Below are 13,623 nucleotides of genomic sequence, written 5' to 3'. Positions count from 1 at the left end.
TTAATAAAAATTAAACATCAGGTGGTGCGACCATCCGCCAACCGCTGCGAAATGTAGAATATAAAAATAGCCTAGTCTATCTTTTTCGCGTATTTAATTCCAGTGGATTAAAAAAATCTCAAAAATATATTTTAATAAAATTGCGGTATATCAGGTGAAAAAATACATCGATACAATATCGATATATCGATATTTTGATATATATTTCACATCACCAAAATTAATAAAAATTAGTAAATTATTCTGCCAGCGTGAGCGCGCGTCTCGAAACTCGGCCGGAGCTAACAACAAACACGAAAAACAAAGAAAAACATAAAAATACGCCGAGAATTCAGTAGCACACGACAATTGCGTTTGTGACTCTGTTAGCCAACATCCCGACTTTTTTTTTTTGGTTTATTGATTAAATTCATTGCAGTGGAGACACACAAGAACACACACACACGCACACGCACACATAGGCACTGGCACGCGGATAGAGAGGAAAACAACAACAAATTGTTAGTGGCGCGCAAATACACAGACAAAAAACAATAACAATTGATAAATTGCTTAGAAGCTAAATGAGTCAATCGTAAAATAAATCGGTTTAAGAGGTTTTCAAATCGGGTTTACAAACGACATACCGAAAACCGCAATGTCTTGCTGCACTGGTGTGGGTGAGTATGGGCTGTTCTTGTTGTTGGTGCTTATCAGCTGGGCAAAGGAACGGTGATTAACCCGTAGTTAGTGCGCTGGCTGGAGAAGCTAACAACGCTGATTAACCCGCAGTCAGTGGGTGGTGATTAGGGCGACCCCTAGCCTGCACCTAGTTTTTAATCCGTTTCATATCTCCCCCTTTTTTTTTAGCGATGACCGACAAGGGGATTACTATGCGCAATGGCAGGTCCAAGGCGCCACAGGATCAGGTGGCTCCGGTATTGCCACAGGTGCAGCAGGAGCAACAGGATCTTAACCCACAACAACAACAGCAGCAGCAGCAACAACAACAGGCCACTCCGCAAAAACAGGCCATGTCCCCGGACGAAAGGAAGGCCACCAAAAAGTCCCTGGTCATCGTGGCGGGCATTTTTGTGGCCAGCCTGGCCACCATGTGCTATGTGTACGCCATATTTCCCGAGCTCAACGCGTAAGTGGGTCTATCTGGGGTTAAAGCGGCACGGATGATGTGTCCCCAGCGCATTCGTGCACCTCTAAGGTGTTAAGTGGGCTCGGTGTGTGTGCGAGTGTGTGTTTGTCTCGCTTGATTTGAGAGCAGAGATGAGGGCTAAAGATTCGCTAAAAGTAGCTAGATTGTATAAAACTATGGTTAGTAACAAGACATCCAAAGATAGATAAACTCTTAAAGATCCCATCTAATATCAGTTCTTTCAAATACCTTATACAAAGAAAATTAATCCCTTATTTAATACAGTCTATACAGAGTACACATTTGTGTAGCTGGTGCTCTGTGTTTAAAGATTGCTCCTCAAAAATCGTCTTAGTCAGCCCGGGTCTTGAATAATCATAAATCATTTTGTTGAAAGTTCAAGATGTTTGTTTGTAAATTCTTTAATTTCCAATTCCCCCCTTTTCATTGGAATTTGATTTGCATGGAATCAGCAAGTCATCGCATAATCTCTTAGCTTCTTGTTGTCAGATTTATTCAGCAAACCAAAGGGGGTGGAAAATGATCAGTCGGTATCACTCTAATCTTTTGCATTTAGTCCATTCTTTCTATTGATAAAGTTGTGAAATTTTTCTTATCTTCAGTCTTTTTTGTCTGTTTAATTTTTGTTAGCATGTCATTTACCGTTTTGCCATATAGTGATAATAAATCAATTGCAATAGTTACCAAATTATGATATATTTTACGACATTATAGAAGCCCTTATCTTTCTATGGTGTGTTTGCTTCCATTCAAGAGGCGTTTTCGGGAGTAAAGATAAGGGTTTTCACAAAGAGTTATAAATACTACTTATAAAATAGCTGTACATATAGCTCCAGGAAAATAGCTAGACTTGACTGGAAAATATCTAAATTTACAGTACTATCTGGCGAGAGGGTTTATTCGCACACCCACATACACACGCATCGAGTCACGCCACCGATATTGTATACCATACTATATAGATACTATGTTTACACCTCGTTTCGCTCTTATTTTTTCCCAACTTCCGCAGGTCGGAAAAACAACACTTGAAAATTCCGCGAGACATCCAAGATGCTAAGATGCTGGCCAAGGTCCTTGATCGCTACAAGGACATGTACTACTTCGAAGTGATGTTCGGCGTGGTGGTCGCCTACGTATTGTATCCTTTTATCAAATTGAAATACCCATACCAAAAATCGAGAATCAAAATCAGAGGTATCAAAGTACAAAAAATGACCGATTAGATAAGCCCCCATAGAGTTCTATTGTCCGGCGGTGACCTTGACCTGATTACCAAAAAAAGAAGACCCCGCATTCGCACCACAAACTATTCACGGTCAGTCGCACAATCGTGTGTGTGTTGCTTTTTCTACCTTAATTAATTCACGATCACCGATCGGAGCGCATAGTGTGCATATTAATTACGTGGGCAGCACTCGGAAGTGAGAGCGAGATGGCTCTAGGAAGCAAGAGAACAGCTGATGTTGCCTTCCCGCTCTTACTTACTACTTGCACTCTCTGGGGTGGACCCAAGTCGTTTGCACTCCCAAAACGTACCCCAAGTAAATGATAAAAATAAGAGCATATTTTAAAGATTGATCGATTTGAAAACTATCTAATATGTATATTTGTTCCCTTCTTACTCTTTTTGTTGATTGATTTATGATCACTCACTACAATTTTTATTTTTATGTATTTATTTTATGCAGCTTAGCTTAGACAAAAGTTGGCCACATTGCGTATGGTTAATAAGATAACCCATACGCAGTGTGGATCCATTTAATGTACAGTTTGGAATTAATATGCAATTCAGATCAATTTGAAAGTTTTTATGGCAAATTGTAGTTTAAAAATTATAAAACTTTTTATTTCATTTATTTTGTGAGCGTTAGGTTCCTCAATGAAATGAGGTCCACTTTAATGCTACCTAAAAAATCGACTTTGGACACTCGAGTGACGCATTCTTTGTGTTTGTTGCTGTTTTAGACGCTGAAATCAGCTGAGCTGGACACAATTTTGTTGTCGTCAGTGTTTTGATTTGTGCTTTCTGTTCACTGCTATTTATTTTTTGATTCAATTGCGTTTTTAGACCCCAGCCAAGGCAAAAAAAAAAGAGAAGAGCACATGCCAAAGCACACACGTAACTCAATGTGTGTGTATGAGTATTTTTTATGGCCCCCGTGCAATTGTTATCGGGCATTTGTAGAATACGTGGTCCGATGCCAGATGATACGATTCTGCCGGATTCTCGGGGTCTTTGCTGCGATGAGGGTGTCGTTGTCAACTCTTTGCGTCTATAAATAATCGCAAACAGGCTAACTAGTCGTACGATCTGCCTTTGATCCCATGCACAGTGATGCCTAGAAAATCAGAGCTTAAGAACATGTCACCATGCTACGAAATCAGATAGCAACAAAATTTGACAGAGCTAAGTTTCTGGATTTTTTAAAGTTGTTAACTATGTAAGCAGGAAGATTTCAAGATCTTTAAAAAACAGAACTATGAGAATTGGTATAGAAAAGCTTGCGATGCTTATGTAGATCAGGGTTAAGTTTAAATGTTGCTTAAAGCAATTTTTTGTTTAATTTTGGGCATAAACAGGGCAAACCGAATGATTTTTATTGTGAACTAAATGTTTTTCTTTTTCGAAGTGATTATTATTTAAATATACTTCAAATTCAGCTGCCACTGTATAATAAAATGCAGCTATTATTCAGATCGAACCGCCTACAACTGGTTGCCTTGACCCCATTTGAAACACATTTATAGCCTGCAAACATTCGCCATTCCCGGATCGCTGTTTCTGTCGATTCTACTCGGATTCCTGTACAAGTTCCCGATCGCCCTGTTCCTCATCTGTTTCTGCTCGGCGCTGGGCGCCACCCTATGCTATACACTTTCCAATCTGGTCGGACGCCGCCTGATCCGGCACTTCTGGCCCAAGAAGACCAGCGAGTGGTCGAAGCACGTGGAGGAGTACCGGGACAGTCTGTTCAACTACATGCTGTTCCTGCGCATGACCCCGATCCTGCCCAACTGGTTCATCAACCTGGCATCGCCGGTGATCGGTGTGCCGCTGCACATCTTCGCACTTGGAACCTTCTGCGGCGTGGCACCGCCCTCGGTGATCGCCATACAGGCGGGCAAGACGCTCCAGAAGATGACCAGCTCGAGCGAGGCCTTCTCCTGGACCTCGATGGGCGTCCTGATGCTCTGCGCCTGCGCATCCTTGCTGCCCGGCCTACTCAAGAACAAGTTCAAGCACAAGAAGGAGGCGTAAGCTGGTCGGGAGATCAGATCGGTCGCGAATATATATATATTTATTTATATGTATGTGCTATTCCCCAAACTGAAACCAAAACAACCCGAGAAATCATTAATTGTAACTTATAAACTACGACAGAAACAAAAGTTAAAACACACACAAACCGCGATGATTGTTTTTATAATTGAACGCGGCAATGAAAGAAGAAAAAAAAACCCGCCCAGAAATAAATTTCGGATTGCCACTTTGGGTCTCGATCCACTATGTTTAAGTCTACTACAAAATATCTGTGTTTATCCTATTATTAAATGATTAATTTTTTCTAAACTTACTCTTACCAAACAACTTTTGCATCATATGTTTCCATCAATTGTTTTTAAGTTAGTGAATTTTTGTTTAGTGCTATTGCAGTATTTACTAGTAAAGTTCTCCTATGAGTAAATCAAATTAGCAGAAATCCATTGAATATTACGCAACGTATGTAAGTTAAAAGATGAAAAAGTATGTATGTGTCTGCAAGTAAATGTTCAACAAAGATAAATTGGAAAGTATGTGTTGTTATTAGGGTGGTATAAGATAATGTGGCTTAAAAAATAACAAAAAACATGATATATTTCATTTAAACAGCTGAAAAATGAACGCCGATTAACGACCAAAAGGCGTAGCTTTTGGTTTAAGCTTTTGTAACTTTTGGCGGTATTTTTGAACTCGAGCTTTGGGAACTTTTGCCCTCTAACCTCTTGCCACTTTTAAAGTACTCCCACCAAAACGTTGGTTTCCCTTGTCGCCTGCTCTTTGTTATGGTTTTATTTAGCCTTTGTTATTGTTTGGCCTTTGTTTTTTCGTTTTTTTTCTTGGTCGCCTTGCTTTTGTTACTCTTGGCCTAATGCTGTTTTGGTCGCCATTTGATTTGTGTGCTCAATTAGTTAGGCAAACTTTTTTAAAAGGATTAACTGCCGAAATCCGTTCTGCAAGAATATTTTTAATTCACTTTCACTTCGAGAGTGACTTTCCGCTCTCCCACAGGATTTGTTATCAACTGTCAGCAAGCTTGTGGTTACCATTCCCGAAGGTCTTTAGCCAGACGGTGCTACAGGTATCCCTACACACAGGCCGAAAAAAAAACCATTGAAATTGTGGCAAGCGATACTAGCACGCACATCATGGCCAACATGGCTCTTATCTGCTGTTGTCCTGCTCTTCGTAATTGATTTAGGATGCGTGTAGTGAAACATAAAAGGCCTGGTGGAGACTACAGTGGATATTGGATAAAACTAAATCAATTAGGAAAGCACTTAATAATGAAAATGCATGTTATTAAAGAAAAACAGGGGGCTAACGAATTCGCGACTCTTAAAAACAGGCAGAAAACTATTTAAAGTTTAAGTTGGATAGTGAAACATAAAGGGCCCTGATAAAGACCACTGGATATTGGATAAAATTAAATCAATAAAGATTGCATGCACTTAATAAAAATATAAAATTTTAAAAAAGAACAGGGGTCTAAAGAATTCTCGACTCTTAAAAATAGGCAGAAAGTCATTTAATGTTTAAGTTGGATTTCCTTATCACTAAAAGGTGTAATCTTATAAATGCTCAAGCATTGGATTTATAAAACATTTAATATTCCCAACAGGTTTCCCCTTTATCGAGGCACTACCGTACGACCATGCCAGCATAGAAATTGTATTAACGACATCATAATTCCGCCTGCCATGCGTTTCATCAGTACAAAGGCGTACGCCAACTTTTGGTAATTGCCTAAAAAATATGCACATCTTTATTGGGCTTAAGTAGTACAGATATGAGCTGACGTGGGTGCTTCGAGTGTTTCTGTCTGTTTCAGGCAACAAATTCTGATCACTTAATGGGCCCAGACAAATGGTAATGGTAGGCGGAGGCAAAGGCAGCCAAAGGGAATCGTAATCGTTTGTAAATTATGCACTTCATTAGTTGCCAGCCGCGTGCTTTGTCGAACGATTTACATAGCTTACAATATAGAAACCCTACCAAAATTTAATTTGAAATTTGTATGTGGGCCATGTGTATGTTGTAATATTGATTAATTGGCATGTGACTCAGAGGGGTTCGAAGGGAAATAAACATTCTCTCTCATATACAGATGTTTTCAAATCCAATTGTAACAATGGCACATTAATTACACCGTTTTCCAAATCCCTTATAGGGTTATTAGAACGTATTGTTTTGTTAATCAAACGCAAATGGCATAAATATGCATGTACATTTTACCCATTCTCTTTATCGCACATTTCGTTTGCTGGCTGACTCGTTTAAAACTGAAAGGTTAATTATTTTCGCTTCAATTTCCTTCGCCCAAATGTGTTTTTTGGCAATAGAAAAGGCAAAATTGTAAATCTCGAGTGTGTATTCTGTGCCTGGGCGGTCGACTCTAATCCACTTTGTCGCCGAGTCTGCCAATTATGCAAATCAATCAAGGCAAGGGAGGGGCGAACACACTTGTCCGCTTCACTAGCAAACGAGCCCTTTGCCATTTTTGCACTGACATTGCACAGTGGTCAAAGTAACCGACATGACTATTATGTAAATAATAGGGCAAATTAGAGCCATAACAATCCAGAAATCTGTTCAGTATAAGGAAATTTAAAAACAGAATAAAGTGGATTCGTTAGCCTAAAAAAATAGGTATTTGTGTTCAAAATATAAATTATATTTTTCGACCCAAAAAGATCACAAAAAAGGAGTGCCATTCCTCCGTTATTAAAATGGAATCCCTATTTTTCGGCCAAAAAAAATGTTTTTTAGCGATCATTTTCCGAAATAGGGTCAGAATAGGGGGTGCCATACCTTGCTGAGCTCGATATTTAATTCCCTTGTAAAAAATGCAAAAATTGTTCAAAAATAAATTTTCCGAAAAGTGATCCAGTTCGTTAGCCTGGGTTGTGAGCTGCTTAAAACAGTCGGGCTTCTAGCTGTGCGGATTGGTTTGGCCAAATTACGCCTGAAAAACCGCTAAAAAATATGGTATTTTTGTTCAAAATATTGAATCCCTATTTTTCGGCCAAAAAAACTATGTATTTTGGCGATCATTTTGCGAAATAGGGTCGGAATAAGGAGTGCCATACCTCGCTGAGCTCGTAATTAAATTCCCAATCGATTGGCGTTCAAACCTGAAAACTTTAATTTTTGACGATTTTTCGCAAAAACAGATGATGTAATAACCCCTTATAAAAAATGCGAAAATTGTTCAAAAAATAAATTTCCCGAAAAACAGTGCAGATTGTTAGCCTTGGTTGTGAGCTGCTCAAAACAGTCGAGCTTTTAGCTGTGCGCGTTAGTTTGGCCAAATTACGGCTGAAAAACCGCTCAAAAATGTTATTTTTGTTCAAAATATGGAATCCCTATTTTTCGGCCAAAATAACGATGTATTTTGGCGATCATTTTGCAAAATAGGGTCCGAATAAGGAGTGCCATACCTCGCTGAGCTCGTAATTAAATTCCCAATCGATTGGCGTTCAAACCTGAAAACTTTAATTTCTGACGATTTTTCGCAAAATATAGATCATTTTGCGAAATAGGGTCGGAATAAGGAGTGCCATACCTCGCTGAGCTCGTAATAAAATTCTCAATCGATTGGCTTTCAAACCTGAAAACTTTAATTTTTGACGATTTTTCGCAAAAATAGATGATGTAACCCCTTATAAAAAATGCGAAAATTGTTCAAAAAATAAATTTTCCGAAAAGTGGTCCAGATTGTTAGCCTTGGTTGTGAGCTGCTCAAAACAGTCGGTCTTCTAGCTGTGTGCGTTGGTTTGGCTAAATTACGACTAAAAAAACGCTAAAAAGTATGGTATTTTCGACCAAAATTCAAACCCCTATTGTTCGATAAAAAAAATCTAGATGTTTTGGCGATCAATATGCGAGGAGTGCGATCGCTGAGCGCGTAATTAAATTCCAAGTCGAATTTTTGTCCAAATTCAATCAACTTTGCCCAGTGTCCGGCAACTCAAGTCTGAAGAGGCCAGAGCTTGAATGCGAGTCTGCAGTTGGCCGATGATTGAGGCCCTAGCTTGGCACTGATGTGATGCGAATTGGCTGACGTGACCGGGGCCGGCAAAGAGCCACACTTTGCAAGCCGAGTATTATTTTTTAATTGCCTGGCTCTGGAGCCGGGACCTGCTTCATGTTTCGCTTCCAAGAAAATGAAATCGAAATTTCATTGTCCATCGAGTGCTTATCGAAAGCCCACCCACCAAAACACGCACATGCGTTCGATTTAATCCAAATTTGATTCACTTTATTCGGTTTTCTTATCGGAACTCGGGACTCCAGGCCCAATGGCAATCCCAATAAAATCCCAATGCCAATGCCAATGCCAATCCCTCTGCCGAATTTCCAATCGCCTTTATGGCCCTGTCTGTGTCCAGCAGACCAAAGGATCCAAAATCTGAACACGAGCCCTGAGAAAACCTGTCCATCGACGCATCCTTGTGGCAGACCAACTCCTGGCTGCTTAATTAAATAAGATTGAAAAGCTTCAATTATTCAATAGAACAATAGAAGGGATAGCTAGGCCGAAAGCTGCGTTCCACTGCCATAAGGGGATGTAACAAAATATTTGCAAACTGATCAAATAACAATCCGTTAAATCATACATCATATAGGTATTTAAAATATTTATTTTTATACATTGATTTTTTATTTTTAAAATTGCTTTATAAATATTTGTTTTATTCCTTTTTCTTATATGCATTAAATATGCGTAAGATTTTTCAAGGACCTGACCTACGATTTCGAACCGCACTGTCTTTGCCTACCAAGGCCATCTGTTATTGCATCTTTTCGACCGACTGAACAAATCGAAAGCCGTGCAGAAACAAAGGACTTCCCAAGGCGCCCGAGCAGGCCAACTAATTGTAAAGTCAAACAGAAACTGTTAACCAAATGGTTCTTGGAAAAATCCCCCAGGGATGAAGGATGTGGGATGTGGGTTGTGCTATGTGCTATGTGCGATGTGGGTTGCTTTTTAGAGCGACTTTAATTCGAATTCTAATTCGAATCCTAACACATTTGCGCCGTCGATTCGCTCTTTTGACTGCAGCCACGACGACGGCCATGGGTATTAAAAAAGTTTTCAATTTCGTTGACGTCCTTGAGAGTTTTCTTGCTGGTTTTTTGATACCCAATATTTGGAAATTGTACAGGTATATTGCCCAGGATGCTATGTAAACAATATTCTGGTCTTAACCAACTAGGTCAACTTGGAACCCCAAAAAATCCCACAGTGCGTATACTTAATTGGTTGCCAGAAGCAATAAATGTAAAATGTGGTTTATTATGTTCAATGGTTTATTATCAAGGGTTTTGGAAATACAAAAATCATATTGCTTATTCAAGGATGCTATGTTAAGGATGAAATCTAAACAATAATCCCACAGTGCGTATACGCTATAAATACCTATTGAACCAATAAATACTTTTATGTTAAGTGATTTATTATATTATTAAGGGTTTTGGAAATAACAATAGTCATTGCCAGTTCTCAAAGCTAAGTTAGAAATAAAACTAACTATCTACAGGGTATCCTGCGAGTCGAGAGTCATCGTCCTGGCTGCTTTTTTATTTGTCTTCTGGCGAAAAGGGACGCGGACAGGCGACGGCCACTCCATGGGCACCACATAATTTTAACTTTTGTAGGCCAACATAAATACTTGATTAAGTAAATCCACATTTGTAGACAGACTTGAGACGAGTGGGTCGCATAAAAAAATATACTTATACAAAAAAAGAATGAAAACGGTTGAGCCTTTGACCCGCCGATCGTATGTTTGGGGCCCCGACTTCTTTTATGCTGCTCGATTTGCATAATTTGGCAAACAGAAAGGGGCGCGTGGCTCGGCACCAAAATTATACCCAATTTCGTGAGTAATCAGGTTTAAATGGAGGGGACCTCGTTCGAAAGTTAACCTGTCAATGGCGACTCGGGAAATTCCACAAATCTTCGAGAAATCCCCACCAGATAAACATACTACTAAATATACAGATGCAGATAAATAAAAGAGCGCCCAGCCATACAAAACAAACAATCAACTTGAGTATCTCGCAGAGTCGCCGGGCAAATAATGAAGCAATGAAATGGCCAATTTAAATCAATGCGCCTCTTGGCCCAGACAAAAAATAGAGAAAAAGAAACCAAAAAAACCGCCAAAAAGAAGAAGGAACAAAAAAACAGGGCAAAAAACTGAATGGCTAAATTGCCTTTCGGCCAGCTCTTTTCGTTCTGTTTTTTATTATTTCTGCTGTTGCTGACCCATCATCGTCTTCTACATGCCATTAAATGTTGCAGATTTTAGACGGATTTCAGTCTGATTCGTTTTAGAGCCCCTAATCAATCGAATGGAATCACCACTTTTGATGGCGAGTGCTTTATGGCAGTGTCTACTGTAGTTAAATCCAAAATGATAACTTCATTTACATACAAGGAATTTATTGGGAATATTATATGTCATTGGGTGTGCTCATTGTTTAATGATAAAATATATATTTGTTTTTTTAGAATAACCTTTTATTCCTATTATAAACTTAATACAATTATAAATTTAAGCTGCCTTTTGTTTAGTTGCTGATTCCATATCACTTCTGTTTTATTTTTGAAGTGATTAGTACGCCTATTATGGGTGTTTCAAATTTTATCTTAAAGATACTTTCTGGCGAACACATATTTGCCAGGACTAAACGTGTGTGTGTGTTGACAACAATGATAAATATTGATTTTGTGGCATCAATGGCGACAACAATTACAGTGAGAAAAGATTGGCAGCCGCTTTGGTTTGACATATGGCACCTCCTTCGTCCTTGGTCCTTGTTCCTTGGTCCTCCCTACATCCTTACCATATTCGGTACCGCCTTCCATCCATCAGCTGGGTCCTCCGGCGTCTAGACATTTCCACATAAAAGCCTCGGAGTCCCGCTTTTCCACTTTCCAACGCGCCTGACACATTTTTTTCGCTTTTCGTAATTATGCGACAGATTCGTTTTTCAGTGGGCTCCTTTTCCTTTGCCTCGTTTTTCAGCCTGTTTTGTTTGTAGCTATCCTGCCTCCTCCGCGGGTCCTTTGTGCTCCTTTTTAATGGCAACGCTTTGCGTGCCTAATTTGAAGCGCACACGGCGCACATTAATGAGGAAAGCCCAAAAGGACGAGGATTCGGGGGAGTGGTGGGGGGTTGGGGACAGGATGTAGGACACTGTGGAGCAGGATCTCATAAGGACTTCCACAAGAAGTCTTTGAACGAGATTTTCGCTGGTTCCCATCCACAGCAAATCAGTTTTGTTTCTTGAGATATCCTAAAAATGATCTGTTATAATATCAGAGGACACACAAAAAACTATTGGGTCCAATATAATTGTTAAATGGTTACAATCCATCGAAATGCCAATGAAATACTTTAATCAAAAAAGTGTCTATTAAAAAGAAAACCAAACACCCAAAGTGACTTTAACTATTTTTAAAATTTAACTATTTAATTAATAATTACAAAACAAGTGAGTTTGACTACGGTTTGAAGGGCCACCATTAAATTCCGACCCACTGTCTGTGTGAAAGAATATATCTGGAGATATTATATGGCGACCCGTATGCGCGCATGATTAAATAAAATGGAAATGTTGCGAGGGACGGATGTTTTTTGGGGGGGGGAAATGCAATTTCAACGCCTTCTTTTAAACGGTAAAATTAATGATGATAAAGTGCGGACCAGTCAGAAGAAGTGCGCTAAATGGTGCTAGTGGGTTTGGGAGAGGCGAAGAAGTTCCATTGATATGGGGGATCCCCCTACCCTCACCTCAAAATCAGTCCTATATTCCTGGGCACACACGCATGAAATTAATTACGAAATGCGTGGGCGAATGTGCAAAAACATTTAGAGCAATTTAATGCCTGTAAATAAAGCAAATTGCAAAGCAAAACGCCCAGCGACACCAATGGAAAACCAACAAAATCTGAATTCAAATGAGAAATAGAAATGCGGGATGGATGAGAAGCTAAATCGATTTCGGAAATACCCTATAAAATTAATTTTTCAATATTCTTTTTTAATCTCATTAGGGCATTTGGTAAATTTTAAATATATATTAAAAAAATGTTTATTTAGTTGTGATTATTTTTTGCTGTCCTGTTCACCCATTACGTTTTCTGTTGAAATCGTTTTTAAAACATTTTTCAACACTGGGTAACATGAAAACTTACACTAAACTTAGACTTTAATTTGAAAATTATTGATTAATCATTAATTTCATTTTTATTTAATTGTGGTTATATGTTACTGCCCAATCCCCCCATTCTGTTTTCTGTTGAACTCGATTTTAAAACACTTTTCAACACTGGGTAAGATTTGAGAAACTTTTCCAAACGGTATAACATGGAAATTTACACTAACCTTAGACTTTAATTTGAAAATTATTGATTAATTTCATTTCTTTTTTATTTAATTGTGATTATATTTTACTATCCTATCCCCCCATTATATTTTCTGTTGAACTCGATTTTAAGACTCTTTTCAACACTGGCTAAGGTTTGAGAAACTTTTCCAAATGGTGTAGTTCACTTGGTTAACTAACTCAGTAGTTACTTATTTTGTATCCTCCCAGTAATTTAAACTTTTTCCCACGGTATCAAACGGAAGAGTAATGGGAATCGGACGCCAAATACGCAGACAAACAAATGACAGGCAAAATCTGACGTATGCCATGTGTGCGAGAGGGAGAGGGTGCGATGCCGTCGGACGGCGGTGGGAGCGAGATAGGGAGAGGCGTAAAAATAAAATGAAATTTGACACTTTGTTTCTTTTTGTGGGTGCCAAACAAAAGCGTTTTGCAAATGTGTGCTGGCATTTGTATTGGTGTTTTTGTGGGTTATGAAATAAACACACGCGCACACACACACAAACACAAACAAGTGGGTGTTTGTTGTTGCCAGTAGATTTTCCGATCATTTTACGCGTATTTTACTCCGAATGCCAAGACCAGCACGAACGACCTTGGAGTGGGTGGCCCTACCACCCACTCGGAGCCCTTTGCCCGCAAACAAATCGACTGCGACATTTACAGGACCCCAGTGGCCTTCGGCCCACCCACCCATTTTCGACTAGCACCTCCACGATTTCCCTGTGCGCCAGGGCAAACTTAAGCAAATACAGGAAATTCGTATACCCTGAAAAGTATGCCATATTTCCTTTGCAAAAATTCTTTT

General features: G+C 39.2%; 1 protein-coding gene across 2 annotated transcripts; it reads left to right on the top strand.

Annotated features, from left to right (window-relative positions):
• Positions 1 to 237: 237 nt before the first annotated feature.
• LOC119557182 (transmembrane protein 41 homolog) lies at positions 238 to 4,728 on the top strand. Of its 2 annotated transcripts, XM_037869797.1 has the most exons (5): positions 241 to 364; positions 419 to 659; positions 850 to 1,129; positions 2,163 to 2,291; positions 3,902 to 4,728. In XM_037869797.1, exons 2-5 carry the CDS (start codon positions 638 to 640, stop codon positions 4,410 to 4,412), a joined length of 942 nt encoding a protein of 313 aa, XP_037725725.1. In that variant the 5' UTR covers positions 241 to 364; positions 419 to 637; the 3' UTR covers positions 4,413 to 4,728. The 2 variants fall into 2 exon arrangements, with proteins under 2 accessions (XP_037725724.1, XP_037725725.1); XM_037869796.1 differs by having other exon boundaries at positions 238 to 659.
• The last annotated feature ends 8,895 nt before the right edge of the window (positions 4,729 to 13,623 follow it).

The sequence above is a fragment of the Drosophila subpulchrella genome, chromosome X, assembly GCF_014743375.2.
Source record: "Drosophila subpulchrella strain 33 F10 #4 breed RU33 chromosome X, RU_Dsub_v1.1 Primary Assembly, whole genome shotgun sequence".
NCBI lineage: Eukaryota > Metazoa > Arthropoda > Insecta > Diptera > Drosophilidae > Drosophila > Drosophila subpulchrella.
The sequence above is the reverse complement of the archived record's forward strand: the minus strand, read 5'-3'. Positions and strand labels throughout refer to the sequence as shown.

What these genes read in the sequence shown, in the direction of transcription:
- LOC119557182 (XM_037869796.1), top strand. Translation starts at nt 638, where the DNA reads ATGTCTTGCTGCACTGGTGTGG. An exon ending in GTCTTGCTGCACTGGTGTGG is followed by an intron (nt 660 to 849) that starts GTGAGTATGGGC and finishes CTTTTTTTTTAG; the next exon opens with CGATGACCGACAAGGGGATT. An exon ending in ATATTTCCCGAGCTCAACGC is followed by an intron (nt 1,130 to 2,162) that starts GTAAGTGGGTCT and finishes CAACTTCCGCAG; the next exon opens with GTCGGAAAAACAACACTTGA.